Source organism: Anomaloglossus baeobatrachus, chromosome 1 (genome assembly GCF_048569485.1).
Source record: "Anomaloglossus baeobatrachus isolate aAnoBae1 chromosome 1, aAnoBae1.hap1, whole genome shotgun sequence".
In the NCBI taxonomy this organism is placed as follows: domain Eukaryota; kingdom Metazoa; phylum Chordata; class Amphibia; order Anura; family Aromobatidae; genus Anomaloglossus; species Anomaloglossus baeobatrachus.
Window position 1 is genome coordinate 858,812,710 of NC_134353.1, and position 21,413 is coordinate 858,834,122.

A 21,413-nucleotide genomic window follows, 5' to 3' on the forward strand; every position below is an offset into this window, starting at 1 on the left:
ACAGTACATTATTTTGTATTAGTGTAATAAGTTTGTATAAATACAGTAAATATTTTTGGGTTGTGGAACGAATTGTCTGTGTTTCAATTATTTCCTATGGGAAAATTCACTTTGATATAAGAGTAACTTGGTTTAAGAGCTCACTCCCGGAACCAATTATGTTCGTAATCCAAGGTTTCACTGTACCTATAAAGAGAAAAAACATCAGAAAAACTGACAATTTTTTAGTGGTCTCTTAATTTGTTTACCAGAGCTGTATTATATTTTATATACATCTCACACATACATATGTATACAATGTACACAAATTTATATCCACACACATTTGTTTGCATCCCTTTATGTCATTGCACCAATGACACCACCCGCTCAGACATCTTCTGAGATGAGATGAAGATGTAGATCGCTCCTGCGTAGACACATGCGATCATTCCACCTTATTGAGCGTTCACTATTGCATAAAATACCTTTGAATTAAAACAAAATGATTCACCGGTAGCTTAAAAGTAGAAAATATTGCCTTCTAAATAGCAGTTTGTTCATTTCCATCCCTGGGTGTCAATAGTGGCGTTTGGCACAAGAGGCAAAAAAAAAAAAAAAAAAAAGATAAATAAATCACTCCGACAAAACTAGCAATGAGCTCATCAGATTCGGATGCAGTCTTCCATTTATGTATTTTTTATATTAAAGCAATAAACACGGTTCATTTGTCTTGCGGCAGTTGCCACGCGTTTCTGTGCTGTTGCTATGAACTTGAGCCATTAGCCGTGCTCCAAGGTAAACTACATGAACCATCAACAAAAGTGACACTCAATCTAAGGAGTTCATATTTTCTCCAGATTATCTATGGTGGGTGACAAGCTGGTAATGAAAAAAATCACACTAAGCAAATGGATCCTCTAATAACAATAAATTCTCTGGGAAAATATGAGGGGTACAAAACGTTTCCTTGCATCAATTTTGTCATGAATTCTAATTAAAGGAGAGTGGGGAAGGGGGGGGGGGGGGCTGAAAAAAAAAATAAACTAAAAGGCAAAAAAAATGGCAGAGTGCTGGGTCATCACAAGGAGTGCATGGGAAGATGATTGATAACGGGCTGCAAGGTGGCCCATGCCGCAAAGACTCACATCTCTTAAATTAATGACCCTCCTTCCCGCCCTAATCATAGGCCCCAAATGATATTCCCCTTCTTATTTCAATTTTCCCGAGACATGGAAGATGAAAAAGATCAACCATTAATCTTCTAATAGCAGTATAATAGATCTATCACAATAAAACATCTGCACAAACACTTATTTTTTCATAACAGCGAAGCTCTTGCCGCCCTTAAATCAATAACTTAAGAAAACAGCAGTTTACCCGCGCTCGCCTCGGCTGACAACGTGAGATCTTATTAACGATTTCTAGTGCAGGCGAGGCAGCAATGATGATGATGACGGCCGCAGGAGTGTGAGGAGCCATAAAAAGCCGTTCTGTCTGAGCGTGAGGCACGGATGTTGTGGGGTGAGCCGGGTGCAGCCATGGGCTTCTCATCATCCCATAGGGTCCATGCACATAAAGGCCATGTGCATATGCAGAAATTTTCTACACCTTCTGACAAAAACACGCACCAAAAAAATGCATGCGTTTTTGGTCTAAAGAGCTAAATAAAATAAATAAATTGAATGAATGAATGAATGAATGAATGAACTCATTATCCCATAGGGTGCATGCACATAAAGGGCATGTGCATAGGCTGCAGAAATTTTCTATACCTTCTGGCAAAAACATGCACGCGTTTTTGGTCTAAAGGGGTAAAAAATAAATAAATTGAATGAATAAATGAATGACAATGAATGGGCCAGGAAAAATTGGGCCAATAACTGACATGCTGCAGATTTTTTTCTGCACCAAATCTGCAAGGAGAATAAACAAAACAAATAATCATTGTGCGTCCAGGTCTTCAGAAATCGCATGCAGATTTTGGTACTGATTTCGGGAAAGAAAAAAAAAAAAAACTTGCACTGTGTGCACATAGTCAAAGTCTCATCTGTACCGGACATGCCTAAAATCCGTGCACACACGTAGGACTATTTGGTCCAAGATGAACATTGCGCGCAGAATTATTTTGACCATATCGTCATTTCTATGCAGATTTTCCAAATCCAAGCTGGGTCATTCCATGGTAACTTACGTTACATTCAGAAACCAAAAACTGAGTTAATAATGGCTACAGACTGTTCTCTGAAGGCAGGCACAATAATGAGTGACTATATATTGTACATTGAACTATTCTCAATAGATTTCAACACAGTTTGATTTTTCATCAATACAAAATACAATGCTATTGTTTCTTTTTTGTGTAACATAAGTTACCAAGTAACATTTGTATTTTGTATATAATTTGTATTGTTGAAAAATCAAACTGTGTTGAAATCTATTGAGAATAGTTCAATGTACAATATACAGTCACTCATTATTGTGCCTGCCTTCAGAGAACAGTCTGGAGCCATTATTAACTCACTTTCTGGCTTGTGAATGTAACGTAAGATACCATGGAATGACGCAGCTGTATAAACCTGAGTGTTTATAGGATGAAGCAGATCAGGTGACGCATATTTGTGTAATGAGGAGGGGGCGACCTAAGGATATTAGCCCTTTCACCCCCCGGCGATTTTCTGTTTTGTTTTTCCTCCCCTTCTTCTAAGAGACTTAACTTTTTTTTTTATGTTATCGTCAATACAGTGGGTACGGAAAGTATTCAGACCCCTTTAAATTTTTCACTCTGCTTCATTGCTGCCATTTGGTAAATTCAAAATAGTTCCTTTTTTTCTCATTAATGTACACTCTGCAGCCCATGTTGACAGAAAAAAATAAACATAGTATATATATATATACATACATATATACATATACACACATATACATATATACACACATATACACATATACATACATACATACGTACGTACACACGTACACACACACACACACACACACACACACATATATATATTTAATTACTGAGCACCCAAGCATGGTAATGCTCGGCCATCACTAGTGATGAATACTAGTACGAGGTGGGACTGGCCACTGGGACCACCGCGGAACATTTTTATCTATGTTATAATATAGCAGCAGTGCACAAGTGCAACCACGCTCTATTCATTCCCAATGGGACGGCCAGAAAAGACCTAGTGCGGCACTCCAACAATCCCATAGTGAATGAATGAGCATCGGTAGTGACTGCTCCATTCTAATGAGGATGTAAGTGATTCTGATCGGTGTCGGCCACAGTGGTCAGACCATCACCACCGACCTACAAGTCATCACCTATATGATGGATTGGCTGTTACTTTTTCCTACCGATATTCCCCTTTATCCACTGGCCTGCTCAGGCATTGAATGCCTGGCACCTGAATTTGGTGCACACCTACCAAAGACATATCTAGCAATATTTTTTCTATTTCCATTGCATTGTGAATTATTTTTTTTCCCCCTCTATTCTTTCAATACTTTTTTTTTTTAAAAATTATATACAATGCAAAAAAAAAAAAAATCAATTGCAGCCAATGATCATTAGCAAGATGCAGTTTATAAATTTGCTTAATTAACATGAATTGCTGATCAGACTGTATGATCTGGATAAATTCCCACATGCCGTATTCCCTAAACAGTTTCCAGACCATTAAAATAAAAAACACTTCGGAAAATCCTGCTGTGGAAAAGGTGAGGGTCTTCCGCAGATTTCACCTAATGCATTGGAATGAGATTTCGATAAATCCAGTTCACAACCGCGGATAATCCACTTGGCAAAAATTTTCTCTTATGTGTTAAATGCAAGACAGCGCTAAAAGGAAAATATATTGAAGAAGAGCCATCAAGAGCTTAGCCTGGCATACTTGTTGATGGTTTCCAAATTGTAATAGATATTCGCTATGAAAAAAGTAAAAACAATAAAAATAATCACAGGTGACGCTATAAAAGATGCTAGATTTCAGAGCCAAGGTTTGCAGAAGGCAGCGCTTCCCTTGATCCTTACCGTGCTTTTATCTTTAAGAAGTTTCTCAATGATCTCAATAAGCATGTCCTTCTGCTCCGGATCAAGGCTAGTAAAGTAAGAGAAATAAAATCAATTGTTGGCCAATTTTGCAAGAACAGCTCTAGCTCTGAGGGGGGAGGGATTTATCTCTCTCTTTCTTATATTGCCGGCTATTGCCATTCTCGCCCTGCACTCGCGGGACTCCGGTGAACTGCGAGTGCAGTGCGATTTTTCTCTAGCCCCTTAGACTTGAATGGGTGCGAGAGAAACAAGGATCGCATTACACCCGCAGCATGCTGCGACTGTTTTCTCGGTCCGTTTAGGGCTGAGAAAATAAATCGCTTATAGGTGCTGACACACAGGCTAATATTGGTCCGAGTGGAATGCGATGTTTTATCGCACTCCAATCGCACCGATTTTCATGCCGTGGGTCTTAGGCCTTACACAAGTAGTCACCGTCGCCCCCGTCTCCTCTGCACGCGATCAGAATATTTAATTATATTAGCCAAATGTTTCCCGAATCTTGAAAGTAGAAATAGTTACTCTATTTAATTGTGGTGAATATAATAAGACATAACTGCACATGAAGAACTTTAATTGCTAGGTGGTGCTGGGAGCCTCTCGCTCTGTCTTTTAGCCACAAATGATGTCAAATGGTGACCATCAATATGAAAAGCTAGGTGATGCTCTACTTTCAGAAAATATGTGGATGTTGGAGAATAATTGGATTACTTCATCGGACGTGGGAATTATTGCCATTATTAATTCCTACAGAGTTGATACAACATCGGAATAATAAGCCAAAAAAAAAAAAAAAGCAAAAGCATGATGGTCAGTAAAAAGGACTAAGCTGTGTAGTTCACGTGAAGACAGACTGAAGTGACCAAGTGTCATACTGCGCCCCATCCATATTGGGGCCATCTTACCTGTAAAGCTTCTGGATAGCGTGCGCTGCCGTCTTCCGCACGTAGGGAGACAAGTCGGCTGCGGCTTCTTTTATAGCCAGCATCATTATAGGGACAATGATTGGCACACGGATACTAGATAATACCCGCAAGGCACTGGCACGTATGAGCTGGTTAGGATCCTGAAATGAGACATCAGCATTTAGCAGATACATTACACAAGGAATGATAGGAATAATGTCATATGGATTTGGAGGAAGCCAGTGACCGCTCCCGCTCTCTGCCACCACCAATGAAACATGGATGTCTAACTCAAATTGAGAACTCTGCTTCCACCTGTTGGTCTAGGGACACTCATTGCCCTTCTGTGTCCTTTCCTTTGTTCTAGGCAATGACTTTGTCTCTTAATTTTTTAGATCAATCTCTTGACAACCAAAAGAATATTAGTAAACTGGAGACTGTTGTTCCTGAGAAATGGGGTAAGATAAGATTCCTCAGAAACGCTGCCAGAAACTGGTGTCTGGTTATGCACCATGTCTGTAGCAGGTCATAACAGCCGGAGTATTTGATATTATATTATATATATATTAAATATACATACAGTGCCTTGCTAAAGTATTCAGCTCGCTTGAATTTTTCAACCTTTTCCCACATTTCAGGCTTCAAACAAGAATAAAAATTTAAAATTTTATGGTGAAGAAACAACAAGTAGGACACAATTGTGAAGTTGAACGATATGTATTGCTTATTTTAAACTTTTATAAAAAATAATAAACTGAAAATCCCCTTTAAGTTAATACTTTGTAGCGCCTCTTTTGCTGCGATTACAGCTGCAGTCGCTTGGGGTATTTATCTATCAGTTTTGCACATCGAGAGACTGAAATTCTTGCCCATTCTTCCTTTGCAAACAGCTGGAGCTGAGTGAGGTTGGATGGAGAGCGTTTGTGAACAGCAGTTTTCAGCGCTTTCCACAGATTCTCGATTGGATTGAGGTCTGGACTGTGACTTGGCCATTCTAACACCTGGATACATTTATTTGTGAACAATTCCATTGTAGATTTTGCTTTATGTTTGGGATCATTGTCTTGTTGAAAGACAAATCTTCGTCCTAGTCTCAGGTCTTTTGCAGAGTCCAACAGGTTTTCTTCAAGAATGGTCCTGTATTAGGCTCCTTCCATCTTCCGATCAATTTTAACCATCTTCCCTGTACCTGATGAAGAAAAGCAGGCCCAAAACAAACCATGATACTGCCACCACCATGTTTGACAGTGGGGATGGTGTGTTCAGGGTGATGAGCGGTGTTGCTTTTACGCCAAACATATCGTTTGGCATTGTGCCCAAAAAGTTCGATTTTGGTTTCATCTGACCAGAGCACCTTCTTCCACATGTTTAGTGTGTTTCCCAGGTGGCTTGTGGCAAACTTTAAATGACATACCCATAAAAAGTATTTGAGAAATGTCTTTCTTCCTGCCACTCTTCCATAAAGGCCAGATTTGTGCAGTGTACGACTGATTGTTGTCCTATGGACAGACTCTCCCACCTCAGCTGTAGATCTCTGCAGTTCATCCAGAGTGATCATGGGTCTCTTGGCTGCATCTCTGATCAGTCTTCTCCTTGTTTGAGATCAAATTTTTTTAGGGACAGCCGGGTCTTGGTAGATTTGCAGTGGTATGATACGCCTTCCATTTCAATATGATCGCTTGCAGTGCTTCTTGGGATGTTTAAAGTTGTGAAAATCTTTTTGTAACCAAATCCGGATTTAAACTTCTCCAGTATCACGGACCTGCCTGTTATGTTCCTTGGTCTTCATGATGCTCTCTGTGCTTTAAACAGAACACTGAGACTATCACAGAGCAGGTGTATCAGTCACAATCCGCGGCTCTGGTAAACAGAATTCGTTTGGCGGATTCCGTTGTTCCCATAGACTTGTACGAGCAGCGGATTGTGACTGATGACACTGCGTTGCATCCTCCGCCCAACTGATCAGTCGTGGAACGACTGACAGTCGGGAGGCAAGAACGCAGCATGTAGCGTTTTTTGAGCAGCGGAATCCTTTTGATTTCGCTGCGCATGCTCTCTTGGCGGCCAAATGAACATCATCAGTCATTTAGGACAACATTGGATCATTAAGAGATCCTCAATGAACTTCTGGATTGAGTTTACTGCATTGAAAGTAAAGGGTATGAATAATATTGAACGCCCCAATTTTCAGTTTATTATTTTTTTTATAAAAGTTTAAAATAAAGAATAAATTTTGTTCACCTTCACAATTGTGTCCCACTTTTTGTTGATTCTTCACCATAAAATATACATTTTTTATCTTTATGTTTGAAGCCGGAAATGTGGGAAAAGGTTGAAAAATTCAAGGAAGCCGAATACTTTCCAAAGGCACTGTAAAATTTATAATATATATTATATACACACACACACACACACACACACACACACACACACACGGGTTGGGCAAAATAATGAAAACACCTAACGTTTTGGCATCATAACCTTCGAACATGTATTAAACATGTAAACCGTGACATATGTTAAATGTTTTGTAGTTGATCATTTGTGTTATGTGATATGTGTATGTAAATTAACTGTTTGTTTTGCAGAAATGTAAGAACATTGATGAGAACCCGATACCAATGGCAGACCTCTTGGATGTTCAAAGAGGCCAAATTGTTGGTGCTCATATGGCAGGCGCTAGTGTAACAAAGTGCCCGAATGCTTGGCGTGTCAAGAGGTAATTACTGCGTTTGAAAGAGAAGGAAAAACATCCACAGCAAAGCACAGGTCCGGCCGAAAGTCAAAGGTGTCAGAGAGACCGTCTGACTCTAAAGCGAATTGTGAGAGAGCATCGCAAGACCACTGTTCCGAAAATCACTGCTGAGCTCAATGAACACCTACAGAACCCAGTTTCCACGAAAACTGTTCGTCGGGAGCTGCACAAATCTGGATTCCACAGAAGAGCTGCAGTTAGAAAACCGCTGCCCTCAATGACAAATGCGTCCACGCGTTTTGAGTGGTGTAGAAACTTCCAGAATTGGTCCCTCGAGCAGTGGAAACATGTGATATTCTCAGACGAATCATCATTTACCCTACTTCCGACCTCTGTCCAAGTGTATGTTTGGAGACAGCCGAAAGAAGCATTCCATCCAGACTGCCTTCTCCCAACCGTACAACATGTCGGAGGTTCTATGATGATCTGGGATGCTATTTCGTGGAGATCCACCGGGACAATAATATCCCTTCATGGAAGAATTAACAGAGATTATTTAGGCATTTTGGGCGACCAAGTGCATCCCATGGTTCAAGCACTGTTCCCGGAGGGGAACGCCATCTTTCAGGATGATAATGCACCAAGTCATACGGCTAGAATTGTTAAAGCATGGCACGAGGAACATTCTAATGAAGTTGAGCATCTCATCTGGCCCCCACAATCCCCAGACCAACATTATTGAGCATTTATGGTCGATTTTAGAGATTCAAGTTAGACGTCGATTTCTGCCACCATCGCCGCTCAAAGAACTGGAGGGTGTTTTAACTGCAGAATGGGCTAAAATTCCTTTGGAAACAATTCACACCTTGTATGAATCCATATCTCGGATTTGAGGCTGTAATCTCCGCAAAAGATGGACCTACACCATATTAAACTAACCATTGTTGATATCTCCAGGTGTTTACGTTATTTTGTCCAACCCACGTATGTATGCATTATATTATAGTGTAATATATATATATATATATATATATATATATATATATATATATATATATATATATATATATATATATCTCTTAATCAGTGCATGGTGAACGTGGTCAGATTGTGTGGAGGTTTTATTTACCAGGTAATGGATTAGATAAGGAGATCCTGTTTTTAAAGCATATGGATTTATTTTTTAGTTATATATTTTTAAATGATAACTTTATATATTTTTAGTTTTTTTTAATCTTTTTTTGGCTATTGCGTGCTGGATTACTCCTTGTCCTCTTGGGAACTTTGTTCATGGCATGCCCTAATACAACATATTCATAAGAGGTTGCTATTAGTGATGGGCGGCCCCGGACTGTAAAAGTCTGGATCAGGGCAATTTCAAAGGTACTAGGGTGCCAGGTTTGAAATTCCGGCTGTTTGATCTGGAACTGGCACTTAGCTTATTAGGCTCATCCATATGCTCTGCTTTACCCACCCACCAGCCGGCCCGGTGTCTGTGATTGATTGCAGACAGAGGTGCCACAGCGTCTGACTGCTACCAATCACAGGTGCTGTGGGTCAGTATCGTGGTATAAAAATAAATAAAATATAAAACATGACTGCCCGCTGTGAGTTCCCATTAAGAGAATCGCGATCAGCAGTGATGAGATGAAACTCAGGTTAGTCACAGTCACAGCAGAAAGGTTAGTTGCAGTAATAGAAGGAGGATAACCGTGAGAACCAGAGTGATGTCACCGCTGATCGCGGCTCATTCTCTGCCAGCAGTTACAGCACGTGGACATGTTTCATGATAGCGCGACTTGAGCCAAATGTAGCAGAGCTGAATTGTCGTAGGACCTTGTGCGGATATCGGACCTGCAGGGGTGTTTTGGAAGTTAATAAAGTGGTGAAAGAGGGTGGGATTTTTTTGCATTTTATTTCAAATAAAGTTTTTTTTTGGAGTTTGTGTTTATTTACTTTCACTTAAAGATTAGTAATGGGGGTTTCTCATAGGCGCCTTCCATTACTAATCTAGGGCTTAGTGGCAGCTGTGGGCTGTTATCAACCCAATTGCCATCACTCCAGGGCAATCGGGAAGAGCCGGGTAAAGCGCTGGGCTTTTCGCATCGAATGGATGTCACAATCCTAGCTAGCTGCAGGCTGCTAATTTTAGGCTGGGGGTGGTCCAATAAGCATGGACCTCCCCAGTCTGAGAATACCAGAAGATAGCTTTATCATGGCTGGATATCAAAATTGGGGGGGGGGACCACACATATGTTTTTAAAATTCTTTATTTAAATAATGAAAAAAAAAAAAATGCTGCATGCGGTTCATCTTATTTCGATACATAGCCAAGATAAGTGCACGGCTGGGGGCTGCAGCCGTATGCTTTATCTGTGCTGAGTATCATAATACGGGGGGACCCCACACCCCTTCTTTTTTTTTTTTTTTTTTTTTTTTACTGACCCACGGGAAGTGAATATTTAATGAGGGTTAATTATCGGCCCAGAAGTGAATGCTCGGCCTGGAAGCAGTGGACCGCCATGACGGAGCCTCAGTAAGTAAAGCGCGCGCGCTCTCCTATCCCTTAGCCCTTTCTACCAATATTTTTAATCTCTGGATTCTGGTTTCTATAGCCTTCTATGGGAAGCTGAATCCAGACGGGAACCAGATTTTAAAAACCAGATAACACGGACCCACCGGTCCCAGTTACCTGCGAGTCCGCTCATCACTAGTTGCTATGATTAGACAATCCCATTAAAAGCAGATAGCGCTTACCAAGGCTGTCTCAGTCACCCCACGTGCATTTACATCACATTTGTAATTTTTTTCCCTTTATTTTAACTTTTCCCGACTTTGCAGAAAGCAAAACTTACTTTTAATCCACGCTGAAACGTGGCGATAGACAGGAGCGCCAGGTCTTGCTGTTCCTCTGCATATCGCACCAGATAAACGTATACCAGCTTCTTTATCTGGAAAACAGAGGAATATTAAATTAAATGGTGCTGGGGAGAGGGAAAAAGAAAAAAAAAAGCGACACACTGGAGCATGTAACAACATGTATCTCAAGCCGAGCTCTGGTAGGGGGGGGCGTAAGCTGATTTGTTGAATGGTGTAAAAACGAAAACAGATGCGGTCCGTCTGCACGTAAGAGGGGGCTGGAGTCTTTATTCTCGGTGTGTTCGACGTGTCGGCGCGGTACATTTCCAAACTTTTGGCTTAACGAAATAAAATTATATACTCTCGGTCTCCAGAGAGGGACTTTTGTGGCTGCTGGGGCAAAAGACATAATATTAAATCACAGAAGGTTGCAAAATACAACACTTGTCCTTGTTCTGCTTCAGATTAGAGCAAATCAATAGTGACCACAAGAGGCCCGAGCGCTGAACGGCAGCAGGTTGCTGAGAATGGCTCCTTTCCTTGAAACCACTCTGTGCCCAGATAAGGGAACGCTCGGAGGTGCGTGACTACTCCGCTCTCTCCGCACTTACTGCCATTCACTGTTACTACACGCCCGACTGTGAAACTAATCACGGCGGGGCCACATTAGTCCTGGGGAACTCAGGAAGGGCTGTTTAATTAGTTTATCAATGCTAGAACATCAAACTTCATGACATATTGACTGAACCTTTGATTTTGGTCTGTACCTCCAGCACAGTACAGGGTCACCCCGCATCCATTGTCATCTGCTAACATCTGGTACTTATCCCAACAAAGCCTTTGGTAGCTGGGGTTTGCTAAAAAAGAAATTCACAGGACGGCATTTTGGAAGCACAACTCAAATCATTTAGGAGATGGAATGTGCTCGAATGATTTTAGCTATGATTTGGTATTTCTGCCTTTATTGCTTATCATTAAAGAAACAGATGTTGAGATATTTCCTGCAAATATAAAAGAAGTGATCGGCGAGAACAAGGACATATTAGCGCTCCCTGATGCTGAGAGATGAGGGGCTCCTGATCACAAACCCACCCCGTCACTATGTAGAAGTGACATTAGTCAGACCTATGGCCAGGAACACACGCCGCTAAATCAGAAGAGTGCCCCACTGAGCAGAGCCGAAACACTGCAGGGTTTAGAAGAGCAGTGGGACAGCAGCCCCTTAACATTTAGGGAGCTGTGCTCATTAAGTCAGGACTTAAAGAGGATCCGTCTGTATCCCCAAGAGGCATTGTAGGATTTTATTTCTTATGCTTACTCATATTCGCCATTAATTCCACAGAGATGTACATACATTATTATCGCTGTCCTCATAGGGGATTTTTGATTGAGAGCCCCAAACAGTATGAGTTTGGAGTATGGGAGGAAGCCAGAGTACCCGGATGAAACCCACACAAAGAAGGGGAGAACATATAAACTACTTTGTGAACCCCACAGAAACATGGGGAGAACATACAAACTCCTTTAGGAACTGGGGGAAACCCTCACAAACAAGGGGAGAACATACAAACTCCTTGGGGAGCCGGGAATCGGGGGAAACCCATGCAAACAAGGAAAGATTATACAAACGCCTTGAAGACGTGGAGGAAACCCATGCAAACAAGGGGAGAACATACAAATGCCTTGGGGAACTGGAGGAAACCCATGTAAACAAGAAGAGAACATACAAAGTACTTGAGGATGATTTGAACCCAGGACCCCAGTGATGTACAAACACCATCATTACTGTCCTCGTTGGGGGTCACAATCTAAAATCCCCTAACAGCAGGTGTTTGGAGTGGAGGAGGAAACCAGAGAATCCAGAGGAAACCCACACAAACACGGGGAGAACATACAAACTACTTGAGGATGATTTGGGCCCAGTATTTCAGTGCTGTACAAACCATCATCACTGTCCCCATTGGAGCTTACAATCTAAATTCCCAATCAGTATGTGTTTGGAGTTTGGGAAGAAACCGGAGTACCCGGAGGAAACCCACACATACATGGAGAGAATATACAAACTACTTGAGGATATGACAGAAACCCATGCAAAAAAGGGGAAAGAAAATATCAGCATCAAGGATTATTTGAATGCAGGACCTCACCTCAGCGCTGCCCCTAATGGAACTCACAACCTTTATTCCCTATCAGTACGTGTTTGGAGTGTGGGAGGAAACCCACAAAAACAAGGGGAGAACAGACAAATTACTTCAGGATGATTTGAACCCAGGTCTCCAGAGCTGTAAAGCAACAGTGCGAACCACTGAGGTCCGGGCTGACCCTTGCGCATTCCCTATGAAATAACAGTACTGAAATGTGTCATTCCTCATTAACTCCTCTTGGAAATATGGGGATAAATCAACAACTTAGGCATTACTATTTCCCTGGTCACTAGTGAGTGCCCCTTCACACGGTCACACTGTGAGCACTGACTGAATGAACACTGTCCAATTCTGCAGGAACACAAGAAAAATGGTAACACCTACTTGTCAGTTTATTTATAGGATTTCCCCCCCCCCACACACACACACAAAAAAAAAAAACAACAACAAAAAAAAAAACTCTAAAAAAAAGTATTTACTAAAATAGCCATGTCAGGAGAGAAAATGCAATTTGAACATTATTTTTCGGACTTGTTTTATGGTGGTCTCAGTGTGTGAAAAATGACCTGGAAAAATATTATCCAGGTCAGTAAGATGACGATATCAAACGAGGAGTTTGGTTTTTTTTTTTGTTTTTTCTGAAATTAAAATTTTTTTTTTCTGACACCTGTAAACTATAAATTTTTCTATCAATTAATCTAAGGGATTTATTTGTGTGACAGGGACATGTTTTTATTGGCACCATTTTGGGGTAGATATGATGTTTTGATAGCATCGTATTGCATTTTTTGGGGTGGTTTACAATGTCCAAAAAGCATAAATCCGATCTTTCTTTTATTTATAGACTTTTAAAAGTGAAAAAGAGGACTATTCAGATGTGATAGGATTTTTATTTCTTTACCTGAATTTGTCTGATCACTGTATTACAATATCTATAGAAAAATCAAGATCTCCTACGAAGTCACCGGCTGTTCTTCACAAATATCCCAACACGACAGGCCCTCCCCTTAAGCCATGGAGCTAACGGCACCATGCGTACAAGTTGCAGAAGGGTAGAAGGGCACATGGAACGGCGCAACAACCCCCAAAGTCACGTCTTATGCTGTGATCAGAGATTGCTAGCGGCATTTAGGGTGTGAATAGCAGCGATAGAAACGCTGCTTGCTTCTGCTCGATGCAGATGCTAGCTAGAGATCACATCTTGCATCCGCCCACTCCATACAACAGACGTCAGTAGGGGGTCTAAGGCTACTTTCACACATCCGGTTTGAGCACTGCGGCTCAATCCGGCTGTGAAACCTATGCAACGGATGCGGCGAAAACACCGCATCCTTTGCATAAGTTTTTACATGCGGCCTGTCCGTTTTTTTCCGGTTGCGGCACGCTACTGAGCATGCGCAGTGGAAGAAACCGCATGCGGCGGCCGGATGCGTTTTTTGCCGCATCGCGCCGCATGCGGCGTCCATAGGCATGCATTGAAAAATGCGCCGCAGCGGCCGGATGAGACATGTTTTGTTTTTTTTAACGGAGCAAAAAAACGTGCCAGGGAACGTTCCCATCCGGTCGCCGCATCGGCTAAATCTGCCACATGCGGCAAAAAACGGACGGAACGCAAGCCCATGCGGCGCCAATGCAAGTCAATGCTGGAAAAAACAAAACCGGCGGCAAAAAAAAAAAAAAAAAAAACTTTCGTTTTTTCAGCAGAGCGCCGGATTGTGCTGCACTGCTACAGCCGGATGTGTGAAAGTAGCCTAAACTATCATACAGAAAATGCCATCCAATCTGCAGACTTCCAAAGTGAAAGGCAAGAAAGGCCAGAACAAGTTCTTGGATGCCCAATGCATGAACCTTGAGAAAAAAAAAAAAAAGAAAAAAAAAACTATCCAAAAAAAAGGGATACATAAGGGAACTACTTGCCATGATGAAAAAAAACTTGAGATTTCATTAAACAACCATAAAATGTGATGGCAACATACCGTATATACTGGCGTATAAGACGACTTTTTACCCCCTTAAAATAATGGCCACAGTGGGGGGTCGTCTTATACGCCGGATATACGGGGGGGGGGGGGGGGGTGGTGTATATATATATATATATATATATATATATATATATATATATATATATATATATATATATATATATATATATATATATATATATATATATATATATATATATATATATATATATATATATATATATATATATATATATGTACACTGCAGCGTCCAGGGGAGGTGGGGGCAGCAGCTCTGGAGCACAGGGGAACGCTGCGGCCTGCATCCTTTGATCTCCTGCACCCGCTCATATAATATGCACAGCCGCTGTCCATCTCCAATGGTGCTGAAATCGCACGCAGTGAGGGGCTGGTGAGCGGTGCATATTCTATGAGCCTGCGTCCCAGTGTGATCGCACATGTCCCCCATGTGTTAGATTTGGCCCCCAGGCTGCTGCTCATTCTAAAATAAAAAAGCTTTACTTACCCCTGCAGCGTTTCTCCCCGTGTCCCAGCTTCCACTGTGATCAGGCAGAGAGCTCAGCCTGCTGTGCCGATCACATGACCGCACTGAGAACCAGGAAGTAGAAGAACAGAAGCACGGAGCCAGACAGGAGGGAGCTCAGCGCTGGAGGAGATAAGGAAAGAGGGTTTTATTTTACTTTGGGCAGCAGCCTAGGGGCCATATCTGACACAGGGGGACTTGTGCGATCTATAGGGGCCATGGGCAGCACTATGGGGGCGATATCTGACACAGGGGGACTTGTGCGATCTATATAGGGGCCATGGGCAGCACTATGGGGGAGATATCCAACACAGGGGGACTTGTGCCCATTATGGGCCCCGGTGAGCTGCTTCTAACCCCCCAGATGTATGCCCTGCCAATCCCCCCCCCGCCGATGCCGCGGGTGCTGTACCCGCCGAGCCGCGGGTGCAGGCCCCACAGAGCAGCAGAGTTGTGTGTATTTGTCTGTATGTAGCAGAGTTGTATGTGTTTGTCTGTATGTAGCAGAGTTGTATGTGTTTGTCTGTATGTAGCAGAGTTGTATGTGTTTGTCTGCATGTAGCAGAGTTTTATGTGTTTGTATGTAGCAGAGTTGTATGTGTTTGTCTGTATGTAGCAGAGTTGTGTGTGTGTGTTTGTCTGTTTGTAGCAGAGTTGTGTGTGTCTGTTTGTAGCAGAGTGTAGTACCATTGTTTCAGTCCAGATGTGGCTTTATACAGCAGGGAGGAGCATTCCTTGCTGTACTAAGTGAACATTGGAGCAATTGATCTGTCAATGGCCCTTTAAAAACATATTGTACGGCTCTCGCGGAATTAAAATTAACATGTTGCAATCAAAGCAGACTTTTTTTCATTTGGGAGCGGGGTAGTCTTATACAGTGAGTATATCCCAAATTCTATATTTTTAGGGCAGAAGTTGGGGGTCGTCTTATACGCCCAGTCGTCTTATACGCCGGCATATACGGTAATTAACAACCAACAGGAGCTCCAGCAGAGATGGATAGAAAGAATACAACGAGCAAATACAGGATTTGCCAGCATCAGCACTGACCATCATGAATAGCAAGGGTGCCAAGAAGAGCCAGGACCAAACCCATTAAAAAGTGAAGTGAGATGGGTGCTAAGGCAGCTGCAAAACAACAAAGCAGCTGGCAATGATCGTATCCCTGCAGAATTGCTGGAAAGCCAGTCCCAAGAGCCGCACAGACAGCACTAAGCCAGATAATCTGGAACACTTGCATATTGTCAGAAAGCCAAAAAAGATCAATTTTCCTCTCAGACGAGGAAGGCGACAGCTGGGATTGTGCTAATATTGTTAGAAATCGTCCTGATCCCCCAACAACAGCAAGGTAGTTCTAAAGATCCTTCAGAAGTGGTTGAGCAACCTGAGAACTTCATAACGCCCCAGATGATTTCCGTAAGGGTAGAATGATCACATTGCAAACCTGAGGTGGATGATAGAAAAGTTGAGGAAATACCAGAAGACGTTCTAGTTATACTGTGTTCAGCATGCCAACTTTTGGAAAGCACTGAGAGGTAGGAATGTTGGTGCATCTGATTAAATTACTCAGATCACTCTATGATGATCAAGAAGCTACAGGTTTATGATCAAAAACAACTCAAGTCAAAGATGTTTATTGCCCCTTTTCAACTTCTATGTAGAAGTAATCATGAGGAAGCTTGACTAGCATTGCTGATGGTTATTTTGTCTATTTAGATCCCAACACTTGAATCATCTGAGATAAGCAGTTGACACAACCTCACTGGAAGAGAATGAGAAGACCCTCAGGAAGCCGATTCTGAAGTCAAAAGAATAAAACGAGAAGATGGAACTTTACCTGAACAACAAAAACACCAAAATCATGATTACCACCAATGAGGAAGTGTCCATAAAACAAGAAATAGAAGTGGTCTACAGCTTCATTTACCTCGTGTCCCTCACAAATCTCGTTGGTGGTTCAATAGCAGAAATGATGCAATGATTAGCACTGGAATGTGCAGCCATGATGAGCATGGGCCAACTATACAAAACAGCAAGGATGTCTTTCACCATCACACAAAGACCGATCACTGCAATTTTGTTCCCAAATGCAACTTAGGCCAGAGTCACACTTGCGTATGACTCGGCGAGTCTTGCATCAGGATCACCCGGGGCAGCCGCACACTCTCGGACAGGAGCTTCTCAGCTGCATGTATTTCTATGCAGTTAACCCGCTCCTGTCCGAGAGTGTGCGGCCGCCCTGGGTGATCCCGATGGGAGACTTGCCGAGTCATACGCAAGTGTGACTCTGGCCTGAGACGTGAAGGAAAGTAGAAAGAAAAAAAAATGGATGCCTTTGAGCTGTGGTGCTAGAGAAGACTTCTAAAAATCCCATGACAACTAGCATCACCAACAAAGATGTTCTTTATCATAAAAACCCAGACCTGGGGGCGGAGCTGGACATGGCCGTGTGAGGACGCTGCTTGCTAGAGCTCCTCTAAATAATCCTCCATAAGGCCGGTTTACTATACATCATGGGCTAATCTACAACGAAAAAAAACAAGCCAAGCACCTCGGGGCAACCCCCTGCGTCCCAGAGCACAATCGAGGCTTATCTCACCCGGTCCCGGGAGCCTGGGATTGTGCCTCAGCCAGGGAGAGAACTGCGGCATGCGAGGCCTGAAGGGATCCCTGCACCGGTGTCCGTTGGGGCAACAAGCCCGAAGACCCAGAGAAGGGGTGAGACAACAGGGTCCCCCGGTGACCTAGAGGGACCCTCTAGAGGACACGCGGCGGCGGCGGGAGCCGAGGGACCCCCCGCAGTGGGAGAAGCGGTGCCGGCAGCGGCGCCATTCCAAGATGGCGGCCGCGCTTCAGAGCTGCTGACAGGCAGTCCAGGGCGGGAGGACGGGTCGCCCGCAGCGGCCGTCCTGCCTGTCTCGCCCTCCGCTGGAACTCTGCGGGAGCCGGGTAGCCCGGGTAACTCACCTGCGGCCGGCCAGGGAATCTGTGAGGAGCGAGGCGTGCAGGCACAGGACGCACGTGTGCTCGGGTCCAGAAGATGACTCACCGCTGCAGGCCCGGGCACTGAAGAAGCAGGCGCCGCACGGAGAAGCTGCACACCAGGCACCACTGCTCCCATCTGCGAGCACTAGTGCAGCGATCAGAGGTGAGGAGGGAGCAGCACCTAACCCAGATGGACTGCTGAGCTACAATACCCAGGTACAGGGCCCGCGGGAGGGCTTGGTGAGTGGGGCTCAGTCCAGAGAGGGGGGCAACGCCATCAGCCATGCATCCTCACCAGGGGCCACAAGACCTTCAGGGGGAGCTGTGAAAGGAGGAGGGCCACATGAGCCCTGGGGGGTTGCCACAGAGTCTTGGGGATTACCCCAGAGGGAAGCACCCCATTCTTCCCCAGATCGGTGGTCTTCTGGATCCTCCTGGGCTGGGAGCCCGACGGCCGCAGGCGGAGACCTGGAAAAAGGCACACTGATCCCCATGAATGGAGGGCCCAGGGTACTGGGAACACCTCCAATTCGTCACATGTCTATGCCACAAATGTGGGACGATATAAAGAACCCCCAAAGTACGCAAACACTAATATATGGTCCAGCCCTACAGGAATCTTTCTATGCATACCCCAATATGTCTCACACCACCAACTCGATGGGCGACGACCGCCCGGCTTCTCTGGCAGACCTGCGGTCACTGTTACAAGCGATCCCCACCAAGAACGACATTGCAGCATTGGCTAATCAAGTGGTGGCGGAATGTAAACAAGAATTCATCTAATTACGGCAGGATCTCTCCTCACTTACTCACAGGGTAGACACCCTGACTGAACAACAATCAAATTCTCAGGTGTCTATTCAATCTATTCAGGAGACTGTAGAAAACCAATCCAAGCAACTATTTTCCCTTCAACAACATGTAGATGATTTACAAAACAGAAACAGACGGAACAATCTACGAGTTAGAGGTCTTCCGGAATCTATCGCTGCCCCTGACATACCTGCTGTTCTTCGTTCCATCTTTAATAATCTGCTAAAAAGGCCACCAGGAGCTCCCCTTGAACTTGATAGAGCCCATAGGGCTCTACGTCCTCCGGATCCAGATGATTCCCGTCCGAGAGATGTCGTGTGCAGGGTGCACTTTTTTGCTATAAAGGAGGACATTTTACAAGCAGCCAGGAGGAAACAGAACCTGTCATTTAATGGCTCTACCATACGCATAATGCCAGATCTCTCACGCCACACCCTGGCCCAACGTGCGACTCTTAAGCCCCTTCTTGATGCTTTAAAAGAGAGGGGTCTACCGTTTCGGTGGGGATTTCCATTCTCCCTGTCGGTGCGGAAGGACTCCCGATGGATGGTCCTGCGATCCCCAGAAGACCTCCCGGCTTTTACTAAGAGCCTGAATCTGCCTACAATCCCTATTGCAACCTGGCCGACTACCCTACTCCAGCAGTGGGTACCTAGGGGACGGCCTGCCTCTTCCAGACTGACTCCACCTCCTAAGCTCGGCAGGGGGCTGCCTCCGAGAGAAAGGCGGGGTCGTGGGGCGGGTCACCCTCGGTGACCGATATAGATGTGCTCAGTGGCGGAATGCGCCCTTATGACTTATGCCTCTTACAGTTATTTGAGTCACTTGACTCTCGCATGCTGCCTCTAAGTTTATTCATCGCCCGTATTACATGAATATTTGATATTGTTGCCGGTTTCTGTGGTTATCTTTAATGTTTTTAGCATGCACGGAGCTCTGCTTGGTTATGTCTGACATCCTTTTTCCCCAAATAGGTCGGGATCCTCTGTCCCTAGGAACATTTGTTCGGATTTAGTTTACTGTGCAAGGTTTCTTTTGCCTGATGTTCTCCCTGTTTTCGTTTCTCTTTTCCTCTTCTCCCTGCTACATCCTACCTACCTCCAGTCTTCCCTTCTTTCTATTCTCGGCGGCCGGGCTGATAGTGTTCGATACCCTCTCTTATATATCTCTAATGTACTATTCTTTTATAGATGGCGGATCTAACCATCGCTTCTTTCAATGCCAGGGGCCTCAATGTTCCGGAGAAAAGGACACAGATACTGTATCATCTTCATAAACGGAAGGTGAGATTAGCGTGTCTCCAGGAGACACACTTCAAACAAGGATATGCCCCTATTCTTAAAAATAAATATTACCAGACATGGGTATCCTCGGACAACCCAGACTCCCGTTCCAAAGGCGTGGCAATAGCCATCCATAAATCCCTCCCACATCAAATCTTAAAGTGCACGACAGATAGTCTTGGAAGATATATTATCCTCTCACTGAGGGTGGGAACCCACATTTTCACAATAATTAATGCGTACGCCCCAAATCAAAAACAGGACAGCTTTGTTTCCAGTCTGATCAACGTCGCGATCCCCTTGCTACAGGGCACGGTGATTTTATGTGGCGACCTTAATGTCACCCTCGACCCCACATTAGATAACTCCAAAGGGAAATCTAGTATTGCATACACCACCATTAAACGTATCAAAAAAGCTCTACTGCGCATTCAACTGTTCGACACCTGGAGAATACAACACCCGTCGGACAGAGACTATAGTTTATATTCCCACACTCAGGACTCCTATAGTCGTCTTGACTACATACTAATACAACATAGCGCGCTCCCGTGGATCCAACATACGGGAATGGATAATATACTGTGGTCAGACCATGCGCCGATGTATTGCACGATAGAGATCCCCTCTCTTTCGGCTCCTAAAGGGTCGTGGCGGCTGAATGAGTCGTTGCTACTGGATGAGCTTTGTGTTACTGACATTCAGACCTCTATTACAAGGTTCATGGAGGACCACTCAGTAGATGACACAGCCCCCACATATAAGTGGGAAGCATTGAAATGTGTCCTACAAGGTATTTTTTTATTAAACACGGGTCCCGAATCAAAAAAGAAAAGGCCCAAGACATAGTAAAAGCTCTCCATAAGGTCTCTGAACTGGAGCTCATCCACAAGCGAGCCTTATCGGCCACAAATCTACAAGCCCTTTTACAAGCTAGGTTCCAAGTTAAAAAAACTGCTTGATTCCTCATATCAGCGTCTAATACAGGTGGGAAGGGGGAGGTTTTACGAGTTTGGGGATAAACCAGGCAGATTGTTGGCCAACGCGCTGAGGGAAGAAAGAGCTCATACCCTCATACTTTGCATCAAGAACCCACGCGACAAAATACTCTATGCCACCCCAGACATCTCAAATACTTTTCACGACTATTATTCCAAGTTATATAATTTACCTGTCGAG

At 43.8% G+C, this 21,413-nt stretch overlaps 1 protein-coding gene across 2 annotated transcripts in view; it reads right to left on the bottom strand.

Moving 5' to 3' along the window:
* AP3B1 (adaptor related protein complex 3 subunit beta 1) overlaps nt 1–21,413 on the bottom strand; it is a 350,885-nt gene that overhangs the window by 272,912 nt on the left and 56,560 nt on the right. For both annotated transcript variants that reach the window (XM_075325641.1, XM_075325633.1), the window contains exons 4-6: nt 10,498–10,593; nt 4,948–5,108; nt 4,022–4,088 (exon numbers count right to left, since the gene is read on the bottom strand). In XM_075325641.1, the coding sequence (XP_075181756.1) occupies nt 4,022–4,088; nt 4,948–5,108; nt 10,498–10,593 (324 nt within the window). The remainder of the gene's footprint in view (nt 1–4,021; nt 4,089–4,947; nt 5,109–10,497; nt 10,594–21,413) is intronic.